Raw genomic sequence first — 25,453 nt, 5'->3', positions numbered from 1 at the left:
ATTGTGATGCAGTAACTAAGGACTTCGGTCAATAATATTAACGAATTCAATTTGATCCTGGAATATTTAACTATACATTGTCTAAAATTCCTTCTAATATCGTTTTTTCAAAGTTGATACGCGATTCAACAACCCTGTTATATATATATATATATATATATATATATATATATATATATATATATATATAGAGGAATTTTTAAGTGAGGAATCCCTCATTTTGTTAAAATGAGGGACTTTCATTTCCCGATCAAAATTTGAAAATCCGAACCGTTCAATGTGTGCAGAATATAATTTTAAGGGTCCTCACGAGAAATCGGCAAAAAAAATGACCGGAAAGAGCGTCATCCGAACAGTTTTAATGTGTGTGTAAAAGTCATCACGATGTAAATGCGAAATCGATCTTTGAAGCTTTAAAATAGAAAGATATGATACTTGATCCAGCTAATAGCTTGTTTAGTAAAATTCATGCATGCACAAATAATTATTATGAAAATAGAATATTGATCTCTAAAATCATAAATAAATAACTTTTGATCCGTGATTCAACTTAGAAAATTATCAAATTTTAGTGAATGACCAAATCACAATTTTATTTTTTTTTAGAAAAAAGGTCAATATAAATTTTAAGAATGACCATCATGTGACTTTATACATCAAGAAAATTAATCCAATTTAGTGGGCAAATTCAATCCTCTAATGGCAACTCATGTATGAATTTTTTATTGTTTATTTCGCATGAATAAAATTATTTTTTAATCCTCATAAAGGTGTTTGAAAATGGACCCCTACCTTACTAGAGAGAGCTACACTGTGCAGTCTGTGCTGGAACACCAAACTCGTTTGTTTGTGGCGTAATATAATTAAACTAATTTTAATTTCTATTGTGTAAGTACTATAGTTAACTACGGCCAAATTCAAATTGTCTCATCGTTAGGCGGCACAAGAATACTATATAACTCGTGATATTCACAATATCAAATTTCACGAAATTTGTGGTAAGCTTGACAAGTAATTTTCATACTTTCTCTATTTCGTGAATGCACTCGTTACTATTACGAAAAAAAGTGACAAGGCTGGAGGAACTCTTTTTTTAAAAAAAGTTTCACCGTACTAAAGAGAAGTAGAGAAGGGAATCCAAAGAATGTGTCATTTATTATTATTATTATAACTACTATTATTATTATTATTATTATTGTGATCATCTATGTTAGAAATCTTGAGAGAGAATTCATTCACATTGCTCTTAGAGCAACACTCCAAGTCCACATTTTCCAAAAATCACAAATTAACCACCAGAACCACATCTCGTGGTTAATGTGGAAATCTTGAGAGACAATTCATTCAGCGTGGAAACTTTGTGGAAATCTTGAGAGATACTAAAATTCAGTGTGGAAAACTTTTTGATTGATGGGATTGGGGGCACAGAATCAGGAATTGGGCAGCCAAATTGGAACCCATCACCGTATTCTGGCAACCACAATTTCTCCAACGCTTTTTGCTTCCTCCAGTCCTTGTCCAAAGCAGAAAATTATTTAGCAGTCTTAGGGCACCACCACGTGATGCCTCGACACCTTTCAACACCACACATTTTTATAGGCCTCATAAGAATGTGTGGTTACGAATGGTGTCAGTGCCCCAACACCCTTGAATAATTACTCGTCCAATGAGGGAGAGCCCCATCTAGGGCAGGTGACCTAAAGTAATAGGGTACCATCAAGGCTTTCTGTCCAACCCATCTGTGGGTGTTTTTTAGCCCCCGTCAATGATCAAAACTGTTTACTTTCAAAACTTATTCAGAACAAAAGTTATGCCAAAATCATATTAAACCACATATCATTTGATATGTTTTCGGAACAAAAGTTATGCTAAAATCATATTAAACGGCATCTCATTTGATATGTTTACGGAACACATCTTTATTGAGTGTTTCCAGAACACATCTTTATTGAGAAGAGTGGGCTCCGAAAGTTATCCCTCCTCCAATTTCAAATCCACCCATTTGCCAGAAACTCAGTTCTTTAACAAAAGTGTTAAAAATGATACCAGTAGTCCTCTAGTAGCAAAACATCCAGGTGACACTTTTGACCAGGCAGGACCAGCACAAAAGCCTCAGCTGTCGGTCACAAAAATTTTCTTAAAGATATTGAAAGGAGAAAGAAGAAGAAAATAGAATCAGATGCCTTCAAATATCTATCATGGGCCAGTCGGGGAAAAGGGAGAGAGCATATCTAAATGAAGCATCTATTCAGTCCAACCACATGTATGATCATACTACGCGAATAACATTCCCCAGAAACAAGTGTCCACTCGCGCCACTCGGTAAATCTTGTGCGTTTGTCAGATTTACATTATGTTACCAGAAAACGCCAATACCTTAGTGAATGATGTTTCAAAATGAATGTACACGACTGACAGTCAGTCCAAAATTGTGTACATTTTTTAGATCTAAAAACGATCTCCAATGTTTTCTGATGAATCAAAGTAGGACTCGTAAGATACAGAGGTCCATGGAGATTTGGAGCTCTCAAAAGAGAAACACTAAAAAGTTCTAAAACCTCCATCATCATCGTCTGTGGTGAGAATAACGGAGATAAGTTGAACTCCCAGAAGAGCAAAACTATGCGGTATGAAGGCACGGTTCATAGTGCAATCACGCAACCTAAAGTAGTGCTGCGTGATTGGTGGGGGACAGTTCCCACTTCCCAGTTATCCAAAGGAATTGAGGTAGAGTGCATTATAAGTCTGCAATCTACACAAGCGGACTTTGGTAGCATAAAAAACTATAAAAACAGACTCCTATCGTACTATAAAAGGATTGCGACACCAGCTAAGCTGCTTGAGCACTTCAGAGAATATTCAGATATCCATCAACGATCTTACCATGTCAGGGGACGCGCAAGAAAAATCATAATTCCACGAGTGCACAGGCCATAAGTATAAAAGGCTGGTCAACTAATCAAGTAAGCAACACCGACTTACCGGACAACTTAGCTAGTCCTGTGATTACAGGGAACCAAGGTGCACTTGGATCTCATCTGTGAGAAGACAAGGGCACCCTTTCCTTGCATGATGTTACACCTACACATAAATATGTAAGCGCACGAACGCACGCATATATGAGATATGTGTATGTATATATATATATATATATATATACCGGAAGGCTTCTGAAGTTGAACAAAAATCTGCTGGATTGGCCTATTTCTTGCATGGAGAGAGAGAGAGAGAGAGAGAGAGAGAGAGAGAGAGAGAGAGAGAGAGAGAGAGAGAGAGAGAGGCTAACCAAATTGCCTGTAAACGCCTCAATAAAAAACGAGAAGCGCCAAATTTGCAACCTCAGCTAAATTGTTTGTCTGAAACACTGACCCAAACATGACGACATGTATAGTGATAGTCTGATAGATAGATTTCTCCAGATATACTAAAGCCACAAATGCAACGACCCTAATGCTCAGGCAAAGTATCTAAATAGAATCAATCAGCTTTTCGAGGTCATCATGTTTACCATTAAAAGTTGAACTTCTGCTACAAATAATAGATGTGATAATATGCACAGCATTGCACACTACACGAAACGAGTTAAGATAAGAGCAGGAAACCTAAAAAGATGACATTAACAAGATTAGGCACCCCGCAAGCAAAAATATCACAACACTCCCAAATGTTCTAGGTTCATAATAACATGTGTTAGAAGAAGATACCAGACATGAGATGAAGGATACTAACAACCCCAACTAAAGCAAGAGACAGAGCAAACAAGCAGAAACTAAAGCGCAGAACTACCAACAAATGCAAACAGGAAAACAGACAAACAGCCAAGCAGACCTACTAATACCCAATGTATCAGAAATAGAAATCTTAAACTTTTTTTTTTTTAAAAGTCTTTTGCACTTTCCAAATTCTAGAGTTGGGTTGATAGGTCCTCACTTGGCCATCATGACCTTGACGAACTCCTCGTAGTTGATCTGCCCATCACCATCCACATCAGCCTCGCGAATCATCTCATCAACTTCCTCATCTGTCAGCTTTTCACCAAGGTTTGTCATTACATGGCGGAGCTCAGCTGCAGAGATGAAGCCATTCTGATCCTTGTCAAAAACCCGAAAAGCTTCCTTGAGCTCCTCCTCAGAGTCAGTATCCTTCATTTTGCGCGCCATCAGGTTCAGGAACTCTGGGAAATCAATTGTCCCATTGCCATCAGCATCAACCTCATTAATCATGTCCTGAAGCTCAGCTTCTGTTGGGTTTTGTCCCAAAGACCGCATTACTGTGCCAAGCTCCTTGGTAGTGATACAACCTGCAGCCATGTACTGTAAACAATTAGATCAACATGAACTCAAGACTCCAAATCTTTATGGAGAACACGTGGGGTTCCAAAATTTTGCACAAATCATGAGGTTGAATTTCAAATGCAATACCCAAGCCTTTTAGTTGACAAGAAACATTGCCAAAGCTTTTAAAAACAACCACTAAACATCCATAGAATAGGAAAATCAATTCTGTGGTTTAACTACAACAGATACAACTACAAAAAAACGTTGCAAGATCTTCCATGAAGAATACTTGCAAATTCACCATTGTGGCCACTCATCCTATTCACAGAACCCGTGTAAGAGTCGGTACGAAATATGGACGTGACAAATGAAGACGGAATCACAGTAATACAGGAGAGTATAACTCCCAAATGGAGTCAGCTACCCACAATTTCGAAAGAGGACGACTAAAGATTGGAATACGTGTTTGTATGAAGCTTGGAGCATTACAATCAGGCGTGAATTTCTCTAAAAGAAGCACCGACAGAGAACCACTAGTGAGGAATCCCATCAACCATAGCCCAGATTAAAGCGGAGCTTAATTCTAGTATAAAAAGAAATATGATTTGAACAATAAAAATGATGTTGGATATAGGCATAGCAACCTCAAAATTTTGTACTTTCCGTCCGTAGATCCAATTGGCAGTCTTCAGCAAGCACCAAAAAAAGGATCATCTCAGCAGCGGAATGACACATACAAAAGAAGGTGAAGAACCCAATGTACCATAGAAGGCCCAGATTTAACTGTTTGAATAAAAAACAACACAATTTGAACAATCGAAAAGATGTTTGGCAAATGCAGCAACCTCAAATATTTACAACTAATCTATGGACAGATCCAACTGGTGTACTCAGCAAACACAAAAATTGCATCATCTCAGCAGAGAATGACACAACCATTCTTTTGATAAATAACTAGACCTAGAATCAGCAAATTACCAGGCCTCGTAAATAGACTTCTGTAATGCAACCAAACTGATGCACCACACGGTCCACACCCAAAACCAACAGGCTACGTGTAATCTTGGCAGTCCAAAAGTGGTTTTAACCATCCAGATCGGGAAGATTCATTTTAAAATCCGGATTATTGAATGCCAAGATGAACAGCTAAGATGTAACTACCGGGGCCTCTCTGCAGTTTGATTGCAGAGAAGCCGTGTCCTACCCAAAATATCAATTAAACATCTCCTGCGTCACATAGGCAATCAAGTACAGAAGGAACATGACCGGTAGCGATCATACAGAAACCCCATTACGTCATAGGTACAGCAAGCAATGACATCATTCGGAAGGAAAATCATCAAAACTCATCCAGATGTTATAGTAAAGCCAATTTTAATGACATGGAAAACAACAGTCTACAACGAAGAGAAAAATCAAAAGCCCTAAAGTCAGCCAAACAGTGGCCGATGGAAGCCAACGAAATTACAACATCGCGAAATAGATCTGAATCTGAGCGAAAACAAGATCAAATCATAAAACATAATTCATGCGTACACGTATCCACGCGCACATAGAAAGATATAAATATAAGCCTGTGAATATGTAAATGAAGTGATAAAGATGGATCGGGAAAAGGGGAAATCTGACCATCGCCGTCCTTGTCGAAGAGGCTGAAAGCCTCCTTGAACTCAGAGATCTGATCGTCTGTGAGCTGATCCGCCATTTCGATTGCCTAGAGAGAGAGAGAGAGACGCAGTGGTCAATTTGAAGAGGGATATAAAGATAGATACAGATATACTATAAGTGAGAGGGAGGTGATTATATAGGATGGGGGAGCTGGTCCGAAGGAAGGATGGCATCTGATGCTCCATCCATTGTCATACACGCGAATCATCAAATGGGAACTTCTAAATGCACCCACTATATGTCTTAGTACACCCACCTCAATTAGGATCCCTTTGGATAAACAGTAATCTTTGGGTTGGTTGTTGTGCAATGATGTGCGCAACACTATGTTGCGCACCTCCGAGCCATCGAATCGTGCATTCAATGGCTCGGATCTCATCTCGGCAACCAACGATTGAGAGCCATTCATTGCCGATATGAGATCCAAGTCATCAGATGCATAATTTGACGGCTCATAGGTGCGCCGCATAGTGCTGCGCACACCACTGCACAACACCATCCCCAATTCGAGAATGGAAAATTTTAAAATCAGCCCAATGGCTGACAATAGTGAGTATGTGAATGTGTATTAATGGGTATAAAAAGTACACAGAAATACTTATTTTCCTTGTCTTATAGAGTGGTTATCGTCAGCCCAGTAGGCAAAACCAAGAATCATATTTTCAAATTAAGTAGGAATCTGCTCTCTCCCATTTTGTGAATCCTAGATTTCTAGCTCAATCTATACAAGAAGGAAATGTTTGACTTTAAAATATTTTCCAAAATAAATGATTTCTGGAGAAGGTTAATGGATTAATCCAAACGTGGGCGAAGAATTACTCCGGGTATTAAATTAGAGTAATGCTATATGTACCGATCGGTCGGGGAGGGATATCGTACTGACAGCTGCCGGCGGGCCGTCTCCGGCCACCAGACGGCCGATTCGATCCGTCCAAAAATCCTTTGATTCTCGCATGGGCCTCATAGGTTTTTTTTAAAAGAATTTTTGAACGGATCGGATCGGTTGTCCGGTGGCCGGAGACGGCCCGCCGGCGCCCGTCGATATTATATCCCTCCCCGACCGGTCGGTACCTATATCATTACGGATTAAATTACTAGGAATTTGATGCTTGATAATTAAATTCCTATTCCTAGTAAATATTAGGGGCGTCCAAATTGAGCTTGAAGGAAAAGTTAGCTTATGTTAGCGCACATATGTAGAAATAAATGTGTCTAAAACCATTTGCTACATGTATTTTTATAAATAATATATTAAGAGACTCATGTGCATCAGATAATACTAGATACTTCATATCTGTGCAAATAAGAATTGTTTCTTTTGTAAAACTACTAGCGAATGCCCGTGCCTGAAGGCACGGCGCAACACATTTTGAAGACAACTAAAGCTACAGGTCAAGCAATGAGCAAAGGGATGACATGTTGAAAAAAATGGGTAGGAACAAAGTAAAATACGGTATATTTTTGTTGTTGCAAAACTTTAATATGCTAATTACCTATGTCTGCAGCACTCCGCAACAAAAATTTTATTTGTTAAGCCTCTACCCGTGTGTACATCACTACCAATGATAATCCTAATCACATATACCGAGTTAATTGCATTGATAGGATACACACTGAACTATATTAATCCAAACTACAAAACTCAAAACCAATACCATGTCGCATTCATAGAATCCAATTTTAACATGCATAAAAAATCTAAAAATTTATATAGAGTCAAATCTGATACACTACGTAGGGGAAAAAAAATGTGTTCAACATAGATCTTATTGTCTTGAAATTTGTCTTTCCATCTGCCTCCCAAGAGTTTTTGTACTAACGCATATCTACTTCATCCAAAAAGCACAATTATGAACATGAATAACAGCCTAAAAAAATAATTAATGAGCAAGAATTTCTTCTTGTAAAAGTAAAATGATGACTAATAATAGTTACCTTAATTCTATATCTTGTTTATTCGTCTCTCAACACCATCATGGTATGATCATGACCTTTGTAGATGTACTTGTGAATATACTTAACAGATTTTATTCTAGGACAAACTTCCACATTGATATGAGAATTATATTTTCTCGAAAGGTATGTATTGTATGACACCACATCCCTGTTATCAATCCGTTGATCCCTTACAGTACAGAGGGAGTAAAGTAATAATGGCATTGGTAGGCATACCCCATGCATAAAAATACGATTAACTTCTTGCTCATCATGAATCACCACAATTACATTTTTTTCTCGAAGACACGTAACCTTTGTACTGAAAAAATAAAACAAAGCAAATATGAATCAAATATATAAAATCAGATTCAGTAATGCAATTGAGTAAATAGTTCTTACATTTTCTGCAAGTTACCGTCGAGCTGCATAAGAAAATGAAGAATTCACCAAATGCATAGGAAACAATTAATTTGATTATTACGACCAATGTATAAAATGAAACGGTTCAACTCACATGGCCATAAACGCTTAGATTGTCCATAATTAGTTAAGTCCCAAGAAGTTATCTGAAATTTGAAAGAGAGTAATAGTCAAAAGTTATCATGGGAATAGCAACAGAAAGCATTTTAAAGATATATATAGACTTCCATAATATTAAATGAGTGACAAAAAAAAAAAAGGAACACAAAACTCCAGTTTGCGATGTGTTTGGTTAACATCATAATATTTTCATCGATGCATATATGGTAATGTTTAAAAGAGTGTAAATAACAACACATGTTCTAATGAAACGAAGTTTAAAAAAATGAGAAAAAAAGGTTTACAATTACTTCATTTGTTAATTTTGCAAAAAAATGTTGTTTTGACAACTATCAAGGGAAAAAAGAATAGAGTGTTGCCGTTCAAAAAAAAAAGAATAGGGCGTTAATTAGTTTTTCACTCTTTCTTTTCCTATGTCAAAAAAAGAAAAAAGAAAAAATGAAAGGTTTGAAGTAGCAAACGTTTGATCTTACTGTTAAAAAAAAAACGTTTGAAAACCACCCTAATTTTCGGCATTAATTCCCTGAATCACAGGGATCCATTCTTACCCGAAAATGTGGCTGTAAGCATTATTTTTCAATTTATGTGATAATCAATAGAAGTTTAAATGTCAATATTTGGTAAATATGGTAAAAAATTAAATCCCTGAATCACAGGGAATCAATCTCATGCATCCTTTTAAATGTGGTAAAAAATTAAATCTCTGAATCACAGGGAATCAATCTCAGGGATCCTTTTTTTTTTTTTTTGATTAGCCGGTTACCAAAATGTGATGATGATAACCCTTGAACAACCAACAGTCTAGATTTATAGAAGGGACATTCTGGTCCGTTGGTTGTCTTTTGGATTCAAACACAGTCCTCCCTTATCGATTTTGTAAAGAATGATGAAGGAGTCAGCATGCATGTTCCAAACGACAAATAAAATTGGCCATGAACCTAATTAAAACGTTTATAAGTGTAACAACAAAATCATTGTGAGTGCTCTACATGAAAAAAGATAGCAATCCAAAAAAAAAATTGCAGTACCTCGAATTTAAACTCAACGCAAGAATTCTCTAAATATATTTCTTGTGATCTTTCCTGTAGTAAAATAATAGAAAGTAAGAAGATGGTAGAATAAACAACAAAAGAAAGTAAGAAGATGGTAGAATAAACAACAAAGTTAGAATTAACGCAAAAGACCCATGCAAGGTTGTCAAAAAAAAAAATTTCTCGCACACTCATATTTTTTCTTCCAATTTTCGGTAAAAGAAACCCAATATGAAAATTGAACTTGCATGAGAAATGAAAAAAATCCTTTGATGTTTGAATCCCTTGCAATAAAACTAAAAAAAATTAGTCAAGAAACTCCTAATTTACGGCAAAAGAAACCCAATATGAGTAAAACTCGTCCATGAAAAAAATCAAACTTGCATGAGAACTGAAAAAATCAAACTTCTATCACTATCGGTAATGGTTGTTCAGGAAGTTGTTTTTGGCAAAAAAAACCCAATATGATTAAAAATCGTTCAAGAAAGAAATCGAATTTCAGTGAGTACTAAAAAAAATCGAACTTATCTCACTATAGGTAATGGTCGTTCAGAAGTTGGAGGACATGGAAAATCTATGCATGTGACAAACAAACCCAAAAAATGTGGACTTCTAAATAGAAGGTATCAATTGCACATAGTAGGTTGGTCTTCTAAGAAACGGGAACTTCTAAAACGTAGTGATAAGTTTAAAAATTCTAATATTTAAATCTTATGTGATAAGGAAATCACAGGGAGGGAACCAATCACTCACACATTCCTAAATAGAAGGTATATTCCTTTTAGGTTGTGGACTTCTTATATATTTTACCTAATGCCTAAATAGGAGGCAGAAATGACTCCTTATATACAGTTTTGTCTATATCCTAAGTGATATGTACGTAATTCTCCTTTTAAAAAGGCTAAATCAATTACCTATGGATTCCTTTTCAATTATCGATCTATGGATTTAAAATAGACTAAATCAATTTCATATATGTACATATTCTCCTTTTCAGTTTATAATCGATCCCATAAATCATGGATTTCAAATGTTTGAAGATACATACAAATTGAATTTTAATTAGAAGGGCCAAATGTTTTCTTTTTAATCGGAAGGAGTATTTTAGGTTTCATTTCATTAATTCTTTTCAAATATGTCGCTGGCTATACTACCCGTATATACGAATTTAAAAACTAATTACGTTTAAAAAATATGTACCAATCTAATGGTCCAAAATATATGAATTCAAGGGATGAAATATTTACCCACCAAATCAAAGATTTAATAACTAAAAGAATTCGTTGAAAGATTTAACAAAAATCTACTGTAATTAAGCAATTGTCTTGGCCAATTAGCTTTTGCCACTAATTAAGCAATTACGGTGGTGTTCCAACTAAACAAAAGGAAGGTTTTGGAAAAAGAAAGATAATTTCAAGCCAAAAAATTATCTATATACGCAAATAATTTTTCTACCAATATGGATCTTGTTTGATAGATTTCATTGAGATCTTTTATACGGTGCAAGAAAAATCAAAAAATTATTTTTCATTTTCATTATATTTGAGTTTGAAAATTGAAGAAAAAGAAATTTTAAAAAAGAAAGGTTATCTGGAACACCCCCTACGTTTACTCCCCAATTCTCTTCCAAAATAGAAAATAGAAGGGGAATGTGTGATTAGAAAATGGTAAAAAAAAAGTTATCAATTTACAGACATGCCATTTTGTAGAATGGAGGGTAGAGATTTATGCAGGAGAAAGAGATAAATCTGGAGCGTTGGTTATCTTTTGGATTCAAACACAGCTCTGTTTTATTATATAGATTCCATTCTGAAAAATAGTGGTGAATCAAGAAATGTGTTTGGGGCGGATCAAAAAAAAAAAAAAAAAAGAAATGTGTTTGGGTGCACTCGGAATTTTATCAAATTCATCTTTTCTGTAACTATACCATATTGCCCATCCCTTTTATGCCATCAATCAAATATTCCTCCACTTTTTAGTGCAACGTGGATCACATATGATAGGACCCTTGCAACATTTCTAATCTTGATATCTAATTTGGAGTGAGAAATTTCATAAAATCCTCTCTCCAACAAAAAAAAATTAAAACACTTGACGGTCGGTGCACAATCGGTTTTCATTTGGTTGGTGTCCATAGCTTTTTCGCATAACAAAACACACGTTTGACAAGGGATGAAAAACATTACATTGAGACGCCATCAAGAAACAATAAGACTGCTACATAATCTCTCTTTCTTTTTTTCCGTTTCCCTCTCGTGGAGAATACAAATCGTACGAATCGCATCTCGGCAAGAACTAAATACATTTCAAAACTAGCAACAAACAAACAATTGGTGAAGCCAGCCACAAATGTCTTCTGCAGGAAGGGTATGGGAGAAAAAAGGTTCCCATAGACAATAGAATGAAGAGGAAGAGATATAAGATTGCAAGAGTGACCGTGGCACACCGACACAGGGAAGAAAGCTAGTATTATCACTCTTCAAAGTGGGCAATCCCTTACTTCATTTCTTGCATCTCCTCCTCAGTTTTCCAGACAACATCCTCAAGGCAGGTTGACAGATTTTTATAGAACTGAGAAGGAAAAAAAACCCAGAGAAACATCAACAAAGAGCAAAACCAAAGTTTAGCATAAAACAGTCAGATTGTCCGATAGAGGCCACACAAAACTCCTTCCTTGAATATAAGCTAATTCTAACATTAGAAATTTAGAAGTGCATTCAAATTGAATCCAGCTCTGTCATTTCATCGTGGGGCCAACCCTTGTGTTTTATCCTCAATTTCAGGAATCAGTTGACACTTTTTTTGAACGGCGGAGTGCGTTGGTATTTGATTTTCGTCCAGTGTACATGTTTAGTTTAGGGTACTGTGAGATCACATTACCCTTGACAGCACTTCACACAGAATGTTAACATATTACCATTCAATTCATGATGTAGTAAGCTTGACTATTCAAGCCACGCTGGTAGTCGAGAATCTGACAGTCTTGTGAGTTGTGACTATAAATGAATGTGAACAGTTTAGGGAAACTTCGGAGACGTAGTTGAGAGGCCCATCTAGTTAAGCTTCTATTGGTATTACCTCCATTGTTGCAAATCCTATTCATTCTTGGGTTGAGTTGAAACCTTGGTAACAGATATCTACATAACCACCCATACTCTAAAAACGAAAAAGCCCAATATTTACTAGCCTCCTTTTCGGATATAATCATCTATAATCTAACCACCAAAGCACTTTGGGTCTCCATTGATGTCCAGAATCAAATAATAGCCAACTTTAAAAACTCGTGGGAAGAAGGTACCTTATGGAATTCTAAAGTGTCCCCTTTAGCTTTTCGCACCTCAACCATATGAAGAGATGGTGCCACTTGAAATACCTGATTTAGCCACCGAAGATTATTAGATAAGAAACACAAGTGACAAATCACCAACTCAATCCATTAAGTTTATTTTTTTCACATACCTCAGTAGCAACATTAAGGTTTCCTTTTCTACCAGCTTTCACATTTTCAAGCCTCAGCTGGAAACACAAGAAGCATATCATTTCATTCGGTGTTTATCATTCTATTGCTTACCACCATTTGGATTTTTTTCCTTTTTGCTTTGCCACTGTGGATAAAAAGCCTGTTGTTCTGTGCTTTATCCTTTTTAATAAGCTTTCACTTTTTAATAAGCTTTCACTTTGAAAAGAAAAACCTTGTCTTCCACTGGTTGTTTCTGCAGTTACTAGGGAAAGGGGTTCCAGACTTCCCTTTCATTAAGTTGGGATGCACCAAATTCTCCAATGCAAGTTGAAATTTGAATTTGTTTGATTTTCCTCACCTTGTAGTTTTTCTTGTGAACATCAAAACCAAGAGGTTTTGCAGCTTCTTCGATCTTGCTAATTATCTCATTAGCTGGAGATTTAGACGTGAACCTCGTTTCCCTCTTAAATCCCTGTAACAACAATGCAAAAAAAGCCTAAGAAAAACTAAGGATGCAACATGGAAAGAATTTGAAATGTAAACAAGGACAATCCATTTCTTCTCCTCTGGTTTTGATTAACCAACTACAAACAATAAAGTTAATGCTTTATACTGTTTATAGTGAAACAGGTTTTAAATAAGTTGGAACAAAACTAAATAAATGAAAAATAAATTTACAGACAATAGAAGTACAACTAGCGAAGAAGTGAGGATTCAAAACCATGAACTACCAAAAAGTATCTTATAGAATCAAAGTACGTTGGCTTAAGTGGAGGGGTGCATATCAATATCCATTCCAGAGTAACTTAGAAGAAAAGAAATTCTATGCAGGACAAAATGTTGGGAAACAAAAGGATAACACAAACAAAAGAGTGTCAATAGAAAGAGGATGTCTAGCAGGGATATGGATTAGGAGTAGGAGAAAGAATAAGAAATAAAAATATTCTTGAATTTTTGGCAATAGCACAATTGCAGATAAGTTAAGAAAAATACATAAATGTGATTTGAGAAACACAACAACAACAAAAAATGATACGATTACGGATTACTTTTAGTGCAAAAGTTAAGGGGACGGAAGACCAAACTTGAGATGGGATTCTGTGATAAAAACAAGGACAAATTCAATTTGAGTGAGCCCATAGCCCTGAAAAGACAGAAATCAAGAAACAAAATTAACATAGCCGACCCCATTTGACAGAGTGGGACATGTGGCTTTGCTTAATTTGGTTTGGGTTCGGTTGCTTACTAAAACCTATGGACCAACCCTACTACCCAAAGTAATTGCTATCTCCCGCCAAATGAATAGTCAAATCCCTTCAACGGCTTACCTAAATCCAGAGAACACAGAATATCTGAAAATTTAGAGAAAAGCTTCTCATAAAAGTTTCGAAGGTCATATTGCTTCATGCGAAATCCCCTTACAATGTTAAGCCAAAGACCAGGACAAAGAGAAACGTGAAAGAAAATTAAGTCTATCTAGTCACGTGAGACTTAATTGCTTCAACCTTCTCAAAATTGGAAGTTGGATGGCTTTAGCATCCCCTGTCACCAAGTTATTTCAAGTAGTTTATTTGTCAATAATAATTTCCTCCCTTCTATTCCGTAGTGACTTCCAGGGGTTTTAAAAGTTGCTGATAATAGCTATAGAATAAACACTTGACATAAGGCTTAAATTCAATTTTAACTTAGGATCAGTTTGGATGGAAGGAATCCCGAGTGAAAATTAAAATGTGATGTTATATCCACATGATTCCTTTGTTTGGAGTGAACTAGAGTAGAGATGCGATCCCTTCCAACACCTCGTCCATGGTAATCTTAGATTCAAAACTCAATTCCTAAAAATCAAATGTCGACTCTGTACTTTCTTGAGAACAGGTTTCCTGATAAAACCTACAGTAATCAAAACTATGGAATGTGATTTTCTCAGGTATTAAACTACTCTCTAACTCTCTATTTGATGGTAATCAAATTCTCATTCCTACTCAAAACTACTCAAAATTATTATTATCCAAAGATAGAAGAAGGGGTACTCAAACTTTAACGAATAACAAACACTGGCCACGAAACTTCGCTTTCTTTTATTTTCTTTGTTCTTCTTTTCCCCAAGAATTGAAGGAATCAAAATAGGAGATGGAAAGCCACAGCTCTACAAGCTCACACCTGGTAAGGGGCCACCAAATCCATGAGGCCAATCCTTGGTCTCATCTATCTTCACCTCTATTACAGGACAGAAAGTGGATGGCTTATTGCTTATTAATCCAGATTCCAATTTAGCAACACCAATAGGAGTAAAAGGAGCAGAGCAGCTTGTCAAGGTTGTATACCTGCTCCACATCAAACAGATTCCCAAGGTTGAGCCCCCTCGACATAGCAATCAACTCAAATGCATTCATCGCAGTCGGCTGTTCTTCCTTCTTCTCCGTCACGTGATGTTCCTGTTGCATATTTAAAGCATACACTTCGTTAAAGTACTTCTAGGAAGCTACTCAGCATTCTCTTTTAACACACACACACACAAAACCTTCTGTAAATCTGCAGAACTCACTTCTGAGTCTCTAAAAACAGCTTCTACATCATCCAAATTTGTATCTTCTTTTTCCACAAACGCAGGTGGCTTATAACCCTTTTTAAACCATTCATCATCCAAAATTTCAGGTATAGTGATGCGCTGCCAAGGAACCACAAAATAAGAGAGGTAAAAATCGAACAAAGAAAAAGAATCCATTATCATGTACAAGAAAAACAAGCAAATATATATACCACTTCAATTTTCTATTAACATGCTCAAGTGTACTCTACCCAAAGCTTGTGCATAACACCAATACACCAAGAGGGAAGACTATGGTTAAGAAACAAAATACCAACTTCTCTACGCAAAGCTTAAAGTTGCTTACAGTAAAAGCTAATTTCAGAAACTCAGTAAGGGATGAAAAGTAGACACAATGATCAAAAAATGATCGGCCAGTTTCAGAATTAAGAATGTTTCTGTATTGCTGTATGTTCGACGAAATAAGTTAACGAGTGCATGCTGACTTTTCCTTTAAAAATAAAAGCGTGATGTGGGTGTGCAAAGACATTAAGTGGGTGCATTTAGAAGTTGCCCATTGATCTGCATATACGAGGATGGGGAGCATGAGATGCCTCCTTTTGACCAGCTCCCCCTGTCTATATACCACCCCTCCTCTCCTCTCGCCCTGTATGTATCTACACACTAAAATTGCCTCTCTATACCACTGCTATTTTTGTCCCTCGACTTCCCTCACTTTCTCAGCAGGCAATCAAAATGGCGGATCAGCTCACAGACAATCAGATCTCTGAATTTTCAAAATCTTGACCATAAACCCTACCATTTAAGCCAATGACATCAATCTTAAGCTCATATGGCACTGCATCTTTCCATACGGATCTTGTCAGAAAAATTATTTGCAAGGCATGAGTTCAATTTTTTACCTCCTATTGTACTAGAATAGGTGTTCTTCTACAGACAGAAACAACAGCTTAAACAAGTAAAGAAACTTTCAAGTCAGTATTACAAATTTTCAAAAGTTCATTCCACCAAAGCATGAACTTAAATTACAAAACTTACAGTCACAGGGTTGGGATCCAAGATTCGAATTATCAATTTCATGGCACCAAGAGAGAGCCAAGGAGGGCAAGTAAATTCAGCTGCTGAAATCTGCAAATAGAAACAAAGAAACTATAACACACACAGTGAAGAAAATGGTTGAATAGTGCCATGAATGTATAACAATGCTCACTTTTTTGTACAGGTTCATAAGATTAGAATCATCGAAAGGCAAGTAACCTGCAAGCAATACATATAGTATGACTCCACATGACCACAAGTCTGCAGTTGCCCCATCATAACCTCGATCATTGAGGACCTAAACAGAAAGCCAATACAATATAACAGGCCAAGAACAGGAGGAAAAATGGATATGCACAAAGAGAAGCAAGTTAGCATATGAACATCAATCTATACCTCAGGAGCGACGTAGTTTGGTGTCCCACACGTCGTGTGAAGCAGGCCATCATCCTGCCAAATCAACCTTAGAAATAAGAGCTACAATCCACTTCTTAAGGAGAGGTCAAAACTAAGTTCAAACTAGGGACATTTATTTTGTTGATACACAAGAAATGTATATTCAAATATGAGAAGCCAAACTTGAAATGGAGAAAGAAACAAAGAGATCTCCTTGCCGCTGTGGAGGAAAACAATTATGGCTAGTAGACAACTAAACATCAAAAGAGTATGCATGAATGACACGCTTTGGGATGATTCTGTAGGTTTGTATTTACTGGCCCTGGTGTGGGTGAGAATGTGCGTGATCATTGCATGTGAAACATTAAAAAAAAAAATTTAGAGAGTGAGTGAGAGGGAGAGATAAGGCAGGCATGTTAGTAGAAATGTGAACAAAAGAATAGCAATACTTCGAGATAGTATAGAATTGCGAATTCTGAAGGCAAGAGTTGGTTCGTCTACAAATCCATAACCTATGGTAATCCAATTAATTGACAGAGATTGAGAGAAGGGCTATTTCATTCAGTGGATTATAGACGTGTCCCATACCATACTCTCCCCAACCACTTATTTCTGCTTTCATGACCTTAAAAGGACAATGAAATTGGCTTCAATTAGTACATTATCATATTGTCATATTTAAACTTTCTCAGAAACCATATCTGTTATGTCAGATGACACCAAAGGGGTAGTAAATCAATGGAATTGATCAGGATAGAATACAATGAAATAGAGCCACTTGGAGGGGTACCCTTGAATGAACTAAATGTCGTCACTTTCCCAAAATGCTTACAAAGAACCAAAGAAAGAAAGTTCAAACAAACTCCCTCCCTCTCTCGTTCTCTGTTCTGTTGAGTGTGAGAGAAATGTGAGTCATACAAAAATGAAGGGACAAAGACAACTCTGGCATTATGACTGCGCAGTATGTGAACATGCACATATTACTGGTTTTGAATTTCAACACAAAATATAGTGCACAACTCAGAATGGGTTTCCATGAAATGAATTCAGGTAACGCTAAAAAGTAATCCATAATAGTAACAAAACACTGAAATCCAATTTGAAAGAACTTGAATTCATTAACTTGTGAAGCAGAGTTGGAAGCACGGTGGGTCCATAACCCACAGGTCCGGGGATGAGAACCTAGCTTTATACCGTGTTTTATGTAAAGAAGAGAGCAATGACATTACGAGAATGAGATAGCTTCAGACCAACGGGGAGCTCCTCTTACTTCCTATGGCTATTGGCTACAGTCGGAAAATGTGGTGAGAGAATAAAGTAGCTTTCCATTTGAATTTTAAAATACAGTGTATAGTGGCACAGAACATAAATAACATTTTGGAAAACCCATGTATAAAGACTATTATGACTCTCCAAGTATGACACAAAAACAAAGACGTGTCTTTAATTATACCTAAATGGGGAAGATAGTTAAAAGAATTGAGTTAAGTTTGGATGCCTTTCATTCAAAGCGATTCCAGGCGTAGTGCTTCCGCCTATCTGGCAACCGTTACCAGCTGTTCACCACTCCTCCCTTCTTGCCTATTTCGCTAGCATGACTCCTCTCTAAAGTTTCATTCAAGTTGTTTTGTAATAACTTATCAGACAAAGAGGAGAGGCAAACAAAAGGAATCCACATTCTTAAACATGTCAGAAAGCCTACTTTTGAAATACAGTTATTGGAATCCTCCACTTCTTTTACGATGCTGTTTGCATTCCCCAAAAACCATAATTACCGAAATCAACCACCAATAAAAATATGGATTGATAAAAAAAAATTGAACAAAGCTTTACACAAATGGAGAATCTACTATTCAACGATTACCCTGACTTGCTTGGACAGAGCGCTTAATCCGAAATCAGAAACTTTCAGAGTTCCATAAGAATCCAAGAGCAAATTCTCTGGCTGCAACAAGAAATAGGGAAAAGAGAGTAGTGATGTTTGAGCCAACTTGTAGGGAAGAATAATTAATTCCAAGTATATACAAATGAAACCCTAAACACATGCAAAAGCATCATAAGTACCTTAAGGTCTCTGTGGTATACACCCCTGCTATGGCAATAGTCAACAGCATTGATAAGTTGCTGGAAATACCTCCGCGCTTCATCTTCTCTCATTCGCCCATTGTTTACCTTCATAGAAGATACAACGTGTTTATGCAGAGTATGAGATCACATGATTTAACAACAGATGTTGCCAAAGAGCAAAGACATGAAAACAGGCAAAAGTACATTGATAAGCACATCTAATTCTCAAACTAGAGAGTCTCTTGGCAGTGTAACAAGAAAGAGTATGCACTAAATCATCAAAAAGAGAGAAGACAATAATACGCAAGATACAAAGAGTAAACTGACTTACAATTTTGTCGAATAGCTCTCCCCCAGTTACAAACTCCAAGACAATAAATATCTTCGTCTTGCTCCCCATTACCTGAAGACAGATAAATTTACCAGCTGATACAATTTTCATTACAACACCACAACAACAATAGAACCCATGTAGTCCCCAATCATGGGGGGTATGGGTGGGGGAAGATTGGAGATAGACCTAACTTTTGGCAATATGCACAAAGTGACTGCTCTCAGAAAACCACTGAAACAGTGGCCCCCCTATACTTGTTTTGCTGCGGAACCATGCCCCCAAATCAAAGCCAAATGGCATCAGAGAGGGTAGGCCAAGAGACCCAACTCAATTTCTGTGCACATTACCATGCTTCTTCATTGATAGTCCAGAGCATCGGTATGATACAATTTTCATTAAAGAAAGGAAAATGAAAAATTAATTTTTAAGGTAAGAGTTGAGACCTCTTTACAGAATCTTTCAATCTACTAGCTTAACAAACACTAGTTTTCATTTCGATCAAGAGATCTCCTTCAAATAAGCTCTTTGTTACAACAACTGAGATAGTGGTTCTAACAAGGAGCTTATTTCATGAGCAATGCAGATCAGCCGTATAGAGGCTTTCCCCAAATGAGTGTAAGAGAAACCATAAGTACTTGAAAGTGGATTTCACACTCCCCTATTTGACAAATACGCTCCCATTTTCTTACATAAAAGCCCCTATTTTCCAGTTATCTAATTTTTCGACGAATTTTATTTTGACTTTCTCAAGTGAAAGGCAAAAAAGAGTGCATACAGCAAACAGGAAAGCGAGAAAATCAATTTTCTTCATTGACCTTATAATTAATACCTACTGATTCAATACGGCATAGACATGGATTTGACTCAGGGGCAACCAAATTATTGATGAGCCATTAAAAATCTCAGCGGATCAAGTATCACAATTGCGCTGATGGTCAACAATCCTTCATATAGTTTGGATACCAAGATGTATTGATGTTTAGTAAAATTTGGCCGTACATGATTCGGCTCAAAGAGTGATTCACCAAACCATATAAGGTCTCGGTGGCTCGCCGAAACATATAAAACTTATCTGCTCCTAAACATTCCGTGCACAAAATGTTGCCATACTGGTGCGTTTATGCACACAAATTTGATAAAAAATGGGCACGACGATGACAGAGTTTACAGAATCAGGAAGATTTAGGGGGAAATGTCAGCACCTACATGTGACATTATATAAGATAACAATACATCTCTTATTTTTAACTACGAAAGTAGCAGTAAACATTTGGATCCAAGGGGGTGGGAAAGAGAGAGACCTCAAATATGCTAACAACATTAGGATGCTTTATTAGCTTCATCGTTGCTATTTCCCGCTTTATCTGCACAACAGTTAAGAGACCAGATATTATCAGTTTATTCCTTCAACAGCGCAAAAGAGAGACAAAATAGAAGCAAATAAAAAACTGAGGAAAAAGTAACATCCTAAGCCATGCAATGGGACAGCTCCCATATCCATTTCAAACAAACATAGGAAAGGAATAAAGGAACAAGTCAAGTATCTAATTCCAATGATGCCAAAACTTAACTAACAAACATTATACAAATGAACAAAAAATAAATAGAGTAAACAAAAGAGAAACTTCAAGAATTTAAAGGGAAGAGAAGACCAAGAGAAACCTGTTCAGCCATTTTGTGTTTAAGAACTTTCTCCTTGTCAAGAATCTTGAGAGCTACCGGTTCCCCGGTTTCAGAATTCCTTGCAAATTTCACTTTTGCAAATGTCCCCTCGCCTATTGTCCTCCCCACTTCATATTTACCTACTCTACGCTTGACTTTAGGTGGATTCATGCTTGATTTACAGGTGGAAACTCCCTTATAGTGACAACTCTTGATGCTTCCGAAATTATTCTTGAAATGCAGACCAAGCCTATATAAATAGCGCCATACATAGCACCATAAACTTCAGTATATATCATTCATTTTCAAGAAAAACAGAGCTACAATCGAAGTGTACATAAATAGCTAGCAATATAAGAATCCATTGAGCATGTCCACACAAAGGAAAACCCAGACTAATTTGTCTCTTTAATATTGCGAAGATATACATGTCATAAGGCAATAAAAATTTAGCAATTCACTATTATGAATAATTTGAGTCTCTCAAACATTGCAATCATACACAAGTCAAAAGGCATAACAAATTTAGTTATCCACGATTTTAAGTAAATGTATGCAAGCAAAATTTTATGTTCAACAAAAAACAAACTTTGGATCATTGCTATAATTAGACTTCTAGTCAGCTTTAACATGACTTAAGCCTTCTTTACTACAGGATCTAAATTAATTACTCTGCAAAATTCCAAGAATAGAAGCTAAAGCAAAGTGGCACTGAATGGGGTTTCCAAGAGATCGTATTACACACTAAAATAACCGAATGAATGAATGTTGAGCAAAAAATGCACCCAGCCACATATTTATCTCCAATCATGGAGATAAAAAGCCAACACAGGTTGTCCATCATCCGAACTATGGCATAGCTAAACAAACACTTGTGTCTAGATCCGCGCACAAAATAAGAAAATAAGACAATTAACAATAAGATGTGATAGTCAAACGCGCCCTGATTCTGATAAATTGTAACTCTTTTACATCTAACACATCTACTTATTCAATTTCACAAGCATTATCTTTAAAGTTGATCATCAGATCCCTCATTCCTCAATTTCAAATCTGTCGCAATCGCAACGGACCTTTAAGGTACGATAAATGTAAGCAATAGTAGAAGTTACTACGTGTAGTGGGGAAATCTAGGCAAACCCGACAGCCAACACCCATTGGCGACCCGTTGGGTCGCTAGAGCTTCAAGAGCGGGCCAAGGTGTCGGGTTGGATCTTAGAGGATTGTGTGTGGCTAGGTGACTAGGTCGATGACAATGACACATCAGCGCTCAGTTGTTCGGTCCAGCCACAAGGCACCACTCTTGGTTCAGCCCGGTGGCTCGATCGCGTGCCGCTTGACAACGTGGCACACGGCAATCGTCATGCATAACATCAATCCAAGAAGCGGTTATTTGTGACGTCATGGGAGGCATGAGCTATTTGAGAGGCCAAGGCAAGTAACTCTCTATATTAAGGTACAATACCAAACCCTAAAGAGGTACACCATTCCCAAATTTGAGATCTATTGCATTTGTCTTGGCGCTAACTGGTTCCTTGTTTTGTAGGCTTGCTCAAAGGAGGAGGAGACTCACTCAGAGGATCCATGTTCTCAAAATCGATAGGTGCTAGTCGGGCAGAAAAGGGGTGCCTCGGCATTGACTAGCGCCTAGGCAAGGACTAGGCGCTGACTTGTTGGCTACCTAATCTAGGCGTTGGACCACCGCCTAACACCTAGGCAGGGACTAGTCGGCCTTGGCGGCCGATTTTGGATCCGACCATCTGTACACCGAGCAAATCACCATCCCACATGAAGCATAAGGAAGAAAAAAGATAGACATTACTCAGCACAATTGAGCAAACATATACACAAGGACCGGGCTTCTCTGCAATTTGACTATAGAAGATTCTCATATGGTACGTCAATCTTGGCAATCAATGCTCTAAATTTTAAAAAGATTATTCCCAAGAAAAAGAGTTTCTTCCCTCAACGAAATCTAACCATTAAAAACACTTTTGGACGGCTGAGACCACACAAACCGCTCTCTGCCGTCCAATCACAGATTGCAGAAGACTGATTCTATACAAAAGAAACAGTCAATAGGGAAACATATAGTACGACATAATTCCCAAAATTCTCGCCCAAAAACTCCTGCTTCTTCTCACACCCAACTTCGACCCAATTCAAAATCCTTTGTTATAAGTAGGAGAGAGCGAACACAAACTAAGCGAACCAGCAGAGAATAAAACCTCAAAAGAAGAACAGAGTTTTCACACGAAAGCTTACATATATGTGTATTCCTACATACATATGTATCAAGATGCATGCTCAAATAGAAGGGAATTCACCTGTACGGAAGGAATGGATAAGAAGAGAGGGGAACTTAACCGGCCGGCTTCTTAGAAGTTGGAATCGAATGGGTCGAAATATATTTTGACTTGCGTGTATAAATACGTGGAATTGAAAGATGTATGTATCTGATCCTGAGGAGGGAGAGAGAGAGAGAGAGAGAGAACACTGCGAGCTCAAATGCAGACCAAAAGAAGGTAAGCCGACAAAAATATCTCTCTCCTTCCTGACTCACTCGACCACGTCCACGTTTTTTCCTCGTGTCCAGTGCGGTCCAGTTTGGGTTTTTTGCGAGCCTCTCCCGAGCCCGGCATAATTATCAGAACCGTTCATTGTGTAAGACTCGCCTAGTAGATCATTCATACTGAATACTATATCGATCGACATTGTCAATGGCATGAACAAAATAAATTTGTGCTAAAAAATAATAGACGAAACAAAAGGATTTCGAATTGGACTGCTATTTTTTTTTTTGCAAATCTATTTTTTTCATCTAGCTGTTGATGTTCGATTAAACTAATTTTTTTACCCAGTGATAAAATTGTCAAGTTCGACAAAATGGACAGTTTCGATTGTTACTTTAGGATCAGAAAGAGCTCACAAAAATTTTAAACTGAACCGGTTCCGGACTTAGGGGAGCTTGGTCCGACTCAGTGACTCGGTCACTGTCACTACAACTCGCTTCCATCCAATTTTTGACGAATAAGGTCATTCCATATATATATAAGAACGAGTATAACAAAACACAACAAAATACACAGGAACAAACAACAAAAAAAATTAAAAGAAAAGCCGTTCAGCTCCGATGTCGGACCCAATATTCTATGATTTCTATCTGTAGAGGTGGGTGAAGGATCGTCACTAATCTTGTTCCCGGCCTCAGAGCCCGTTCCAGAACGCGAAAAAAGTCCTTATTTTTTAAGAAGGCGATTTCAAGCTCAAATATTATGGACTTATTGAAATCTAAAAATATGTAATATGGATCTTGTTTGAAAGGACTCATCGAGATCTTTTATACGATGCAAAAAAAATTAAAAATATATTTTTTATTTACATTATTTTTTAGTTTAAAAATATAAAATAAGCTATTTATTTTTTAAGAAAGTTTCTGGAACGGCGCCTCAGCATCACCAACGAATGTGCTTCCATTTATTCGGTTCAAAGACGTGTTGAAATTGTTATCACTGCTTTTTTGCCCCTTTGAAAAAAAGGGAAATCAATTATTGCTGAGACAATGCGGTCCATGTGTTTTCTGCCTGCCTTGTACGGTTGGACGGATGAAGTAATTATTGAGTGATCCCAGAACATCGTCACCAGTTGTCTGACCACCGAGAAATTTTGGATGCCGAACGGGTATCATGTGGCGGCCTCCATAGGCAATACCAGATGTCCAAAACACTTTTGGATGATCCAAATTTTTCCACTCTCTCTCCTCTTTCTCTCTCTAAAATTCGAACCGTACAAAACTGTTTTAGACGGCCGAAATCGCTGACAGAGTACCAAATTGTGTGGTACTCGTCCAGCATCCAAAAACTTCTCTTGACCACCAAACCACCAAATAAGTTTGTGACTTATGGGACGACACGTTATCATGCCCATTTACGGACACACTAAAAGCCCTGTTTCAAAACTGAAAATAATTACTTATTTTTTAATAAGATAATTTCAAGCTCAAAAATAATGTATTTATGCAAATAATTTTTCTAACAATATAGTTCTTGTTTGACAAATCTAATCGAGATCTTTTTATACGGTGCAAAAAAAAATTTTATTTACATTATTTTTGAGTTTGAAAATGTGAAATAAATACTTATTTTTTAAGAAAGTGTTCTGAAACGGAGCCTTAAATCATATCGATTTTAGGCATACGCAGAAGATACGGAGCATTTCGAACTCCTTCCAACGAGAGTTTAGGTAGCCGACTACCGAACAACCGCTAGGTCTTTTGAGGGCGCCTTCCGTTTGGATCATCTAATTGAATTGGTTTAGCTTCTCGACTTCCTTGAGACACAAACTGATGACATTAAAATAGAAAAAAATACAAACTTTCTTTTTTAACTAAAAGAACTCATTGGTATCTAATAAATTATTAAAAAAAATTTGGATATTTTTTGAAATTTTTATATTACTTTTACGTTTTCGTCTTGCGAATTGCACAAATATTTG

At 37.0% G+C, this 25,453-nt stretch overlaps 2 protein-coding genes, 1 long non-coding RNA gene and 1 other non-coding gene across 5 annotated transcripts; all 4 read right to left on the bottom strand.

Moving 5' to 3' along the window:
* Positions 1-3,625: 3,625 nt before the first annotated feature.
* On the bottom strand, positions 3,626-6,167 carry LOC131312497 (calmodulin-7). Its single transcript, XM_058340285.1, has 2 exons — positions 5,907-6,167; positions 3,626-4,300 (listed from the first exon to the last, which is right to left on the bottom strand). The coding sequence occupies exons 1-2, from the start codon at positions 5,980-5,982 to the stop codon at positions 3,927-3,929; spliced, it is 450 nt and encodes a 149-aa protein (XP_058196268.1). The 5' UTR covers positions 5,983-6,167; the 3' UTR covers positions 3,626-3,926.
* A 5,761-nt stretch (positions 6,168-11,928) lies between these two features.
* LOC131312495 (CBL-interacting serine/threonine-protein kinase 3-like) lies at positions 11,929-23,488 on the bottom strand. Of its 2 annotated transcripts, none has more exons than XM_058340284.1 (15): positions 23,290-23,488; positions 20,960-21,211; positions 20,599-20,661; positions 19,295-19,366; positions 18,961-19,068; positions 18,761-18,841; positions 16,897-16,950; positions 16,673-16,798; positions 16,501-16,590; positions 15,460-15,582; positions 15,239-15,349; positions 13,273-13,386; positions 12,914-12,970; positions 12,753-12,827; positions 11,929-12,025 (listed from the first exon to the last, which is right to left on the bottom strand). In XM_058340284.1, the coding sequence occupies exons 2-15, from the start codon at positions 21,128-21,130 to the stop codon at positions 11,951-11,953; spliced, it is 1,320 nt and encodes a 439-aa protein (XP_058196267.1). In that variant the 5' UTR covers positions 21,131-21,211; positions 23,290-23,488; the 3' UTR covers positions 11,929-11,950. The 2 variants fall into 2 exon arrangements, with proteins under 2 accessions (XP_058196267.1, XP_058196266.1); XM_058340283.1 differs by lacking the exon at positions 23,290-23,488 and adding an exon at positions 23,225-23,283 and having other exon boundaries at positions 20,960-21,209.
* Positions 17,571-18,754, bottom strand: LOC131312496 (uncharacterized). Its single transcript, XR_009195883.1, has 2 exons — positions 17,835-18,754; positions 17,571-17,758 (listed from the first exon to the last, which is right to left on the bottom strand). It is a non-coding gene; the product is annotated as an uncharacterized LOC131312496 (long non-coding RNA).
* LOC131315380 (small nucleolar RNA snoR100) lies at positions 19,553-19,659 on the bottom strand. The gene has a single exon (XR_009196715.1). It is a non-coding gene; the product is annotated as a small nucleolar RNA snoR100 (small nucleolar RNA).
* Positions 23,489-25,453: the final 1,965 nt, after the last annotated feature.

Source organism: Rhododendron vialii, chromosome 13a, assembly GCF_030253575.1.
Source record: "Rhododendron vialii isolate Sample 1 chromosome 13a, ASM3025357v1".
In the NCBI taxonomy this organism is placed as follows: Eukaryota; Viridiplantae; Streptophyta; class Magnoliopsida; order Ericales; family Ericaceae; genus Rhododendron; species Rhododendron vialii.
Note: the sequence above shows the minus strand (reverse complement) of the source record. Positions and strands in the feature narration are given on the sequence as shown.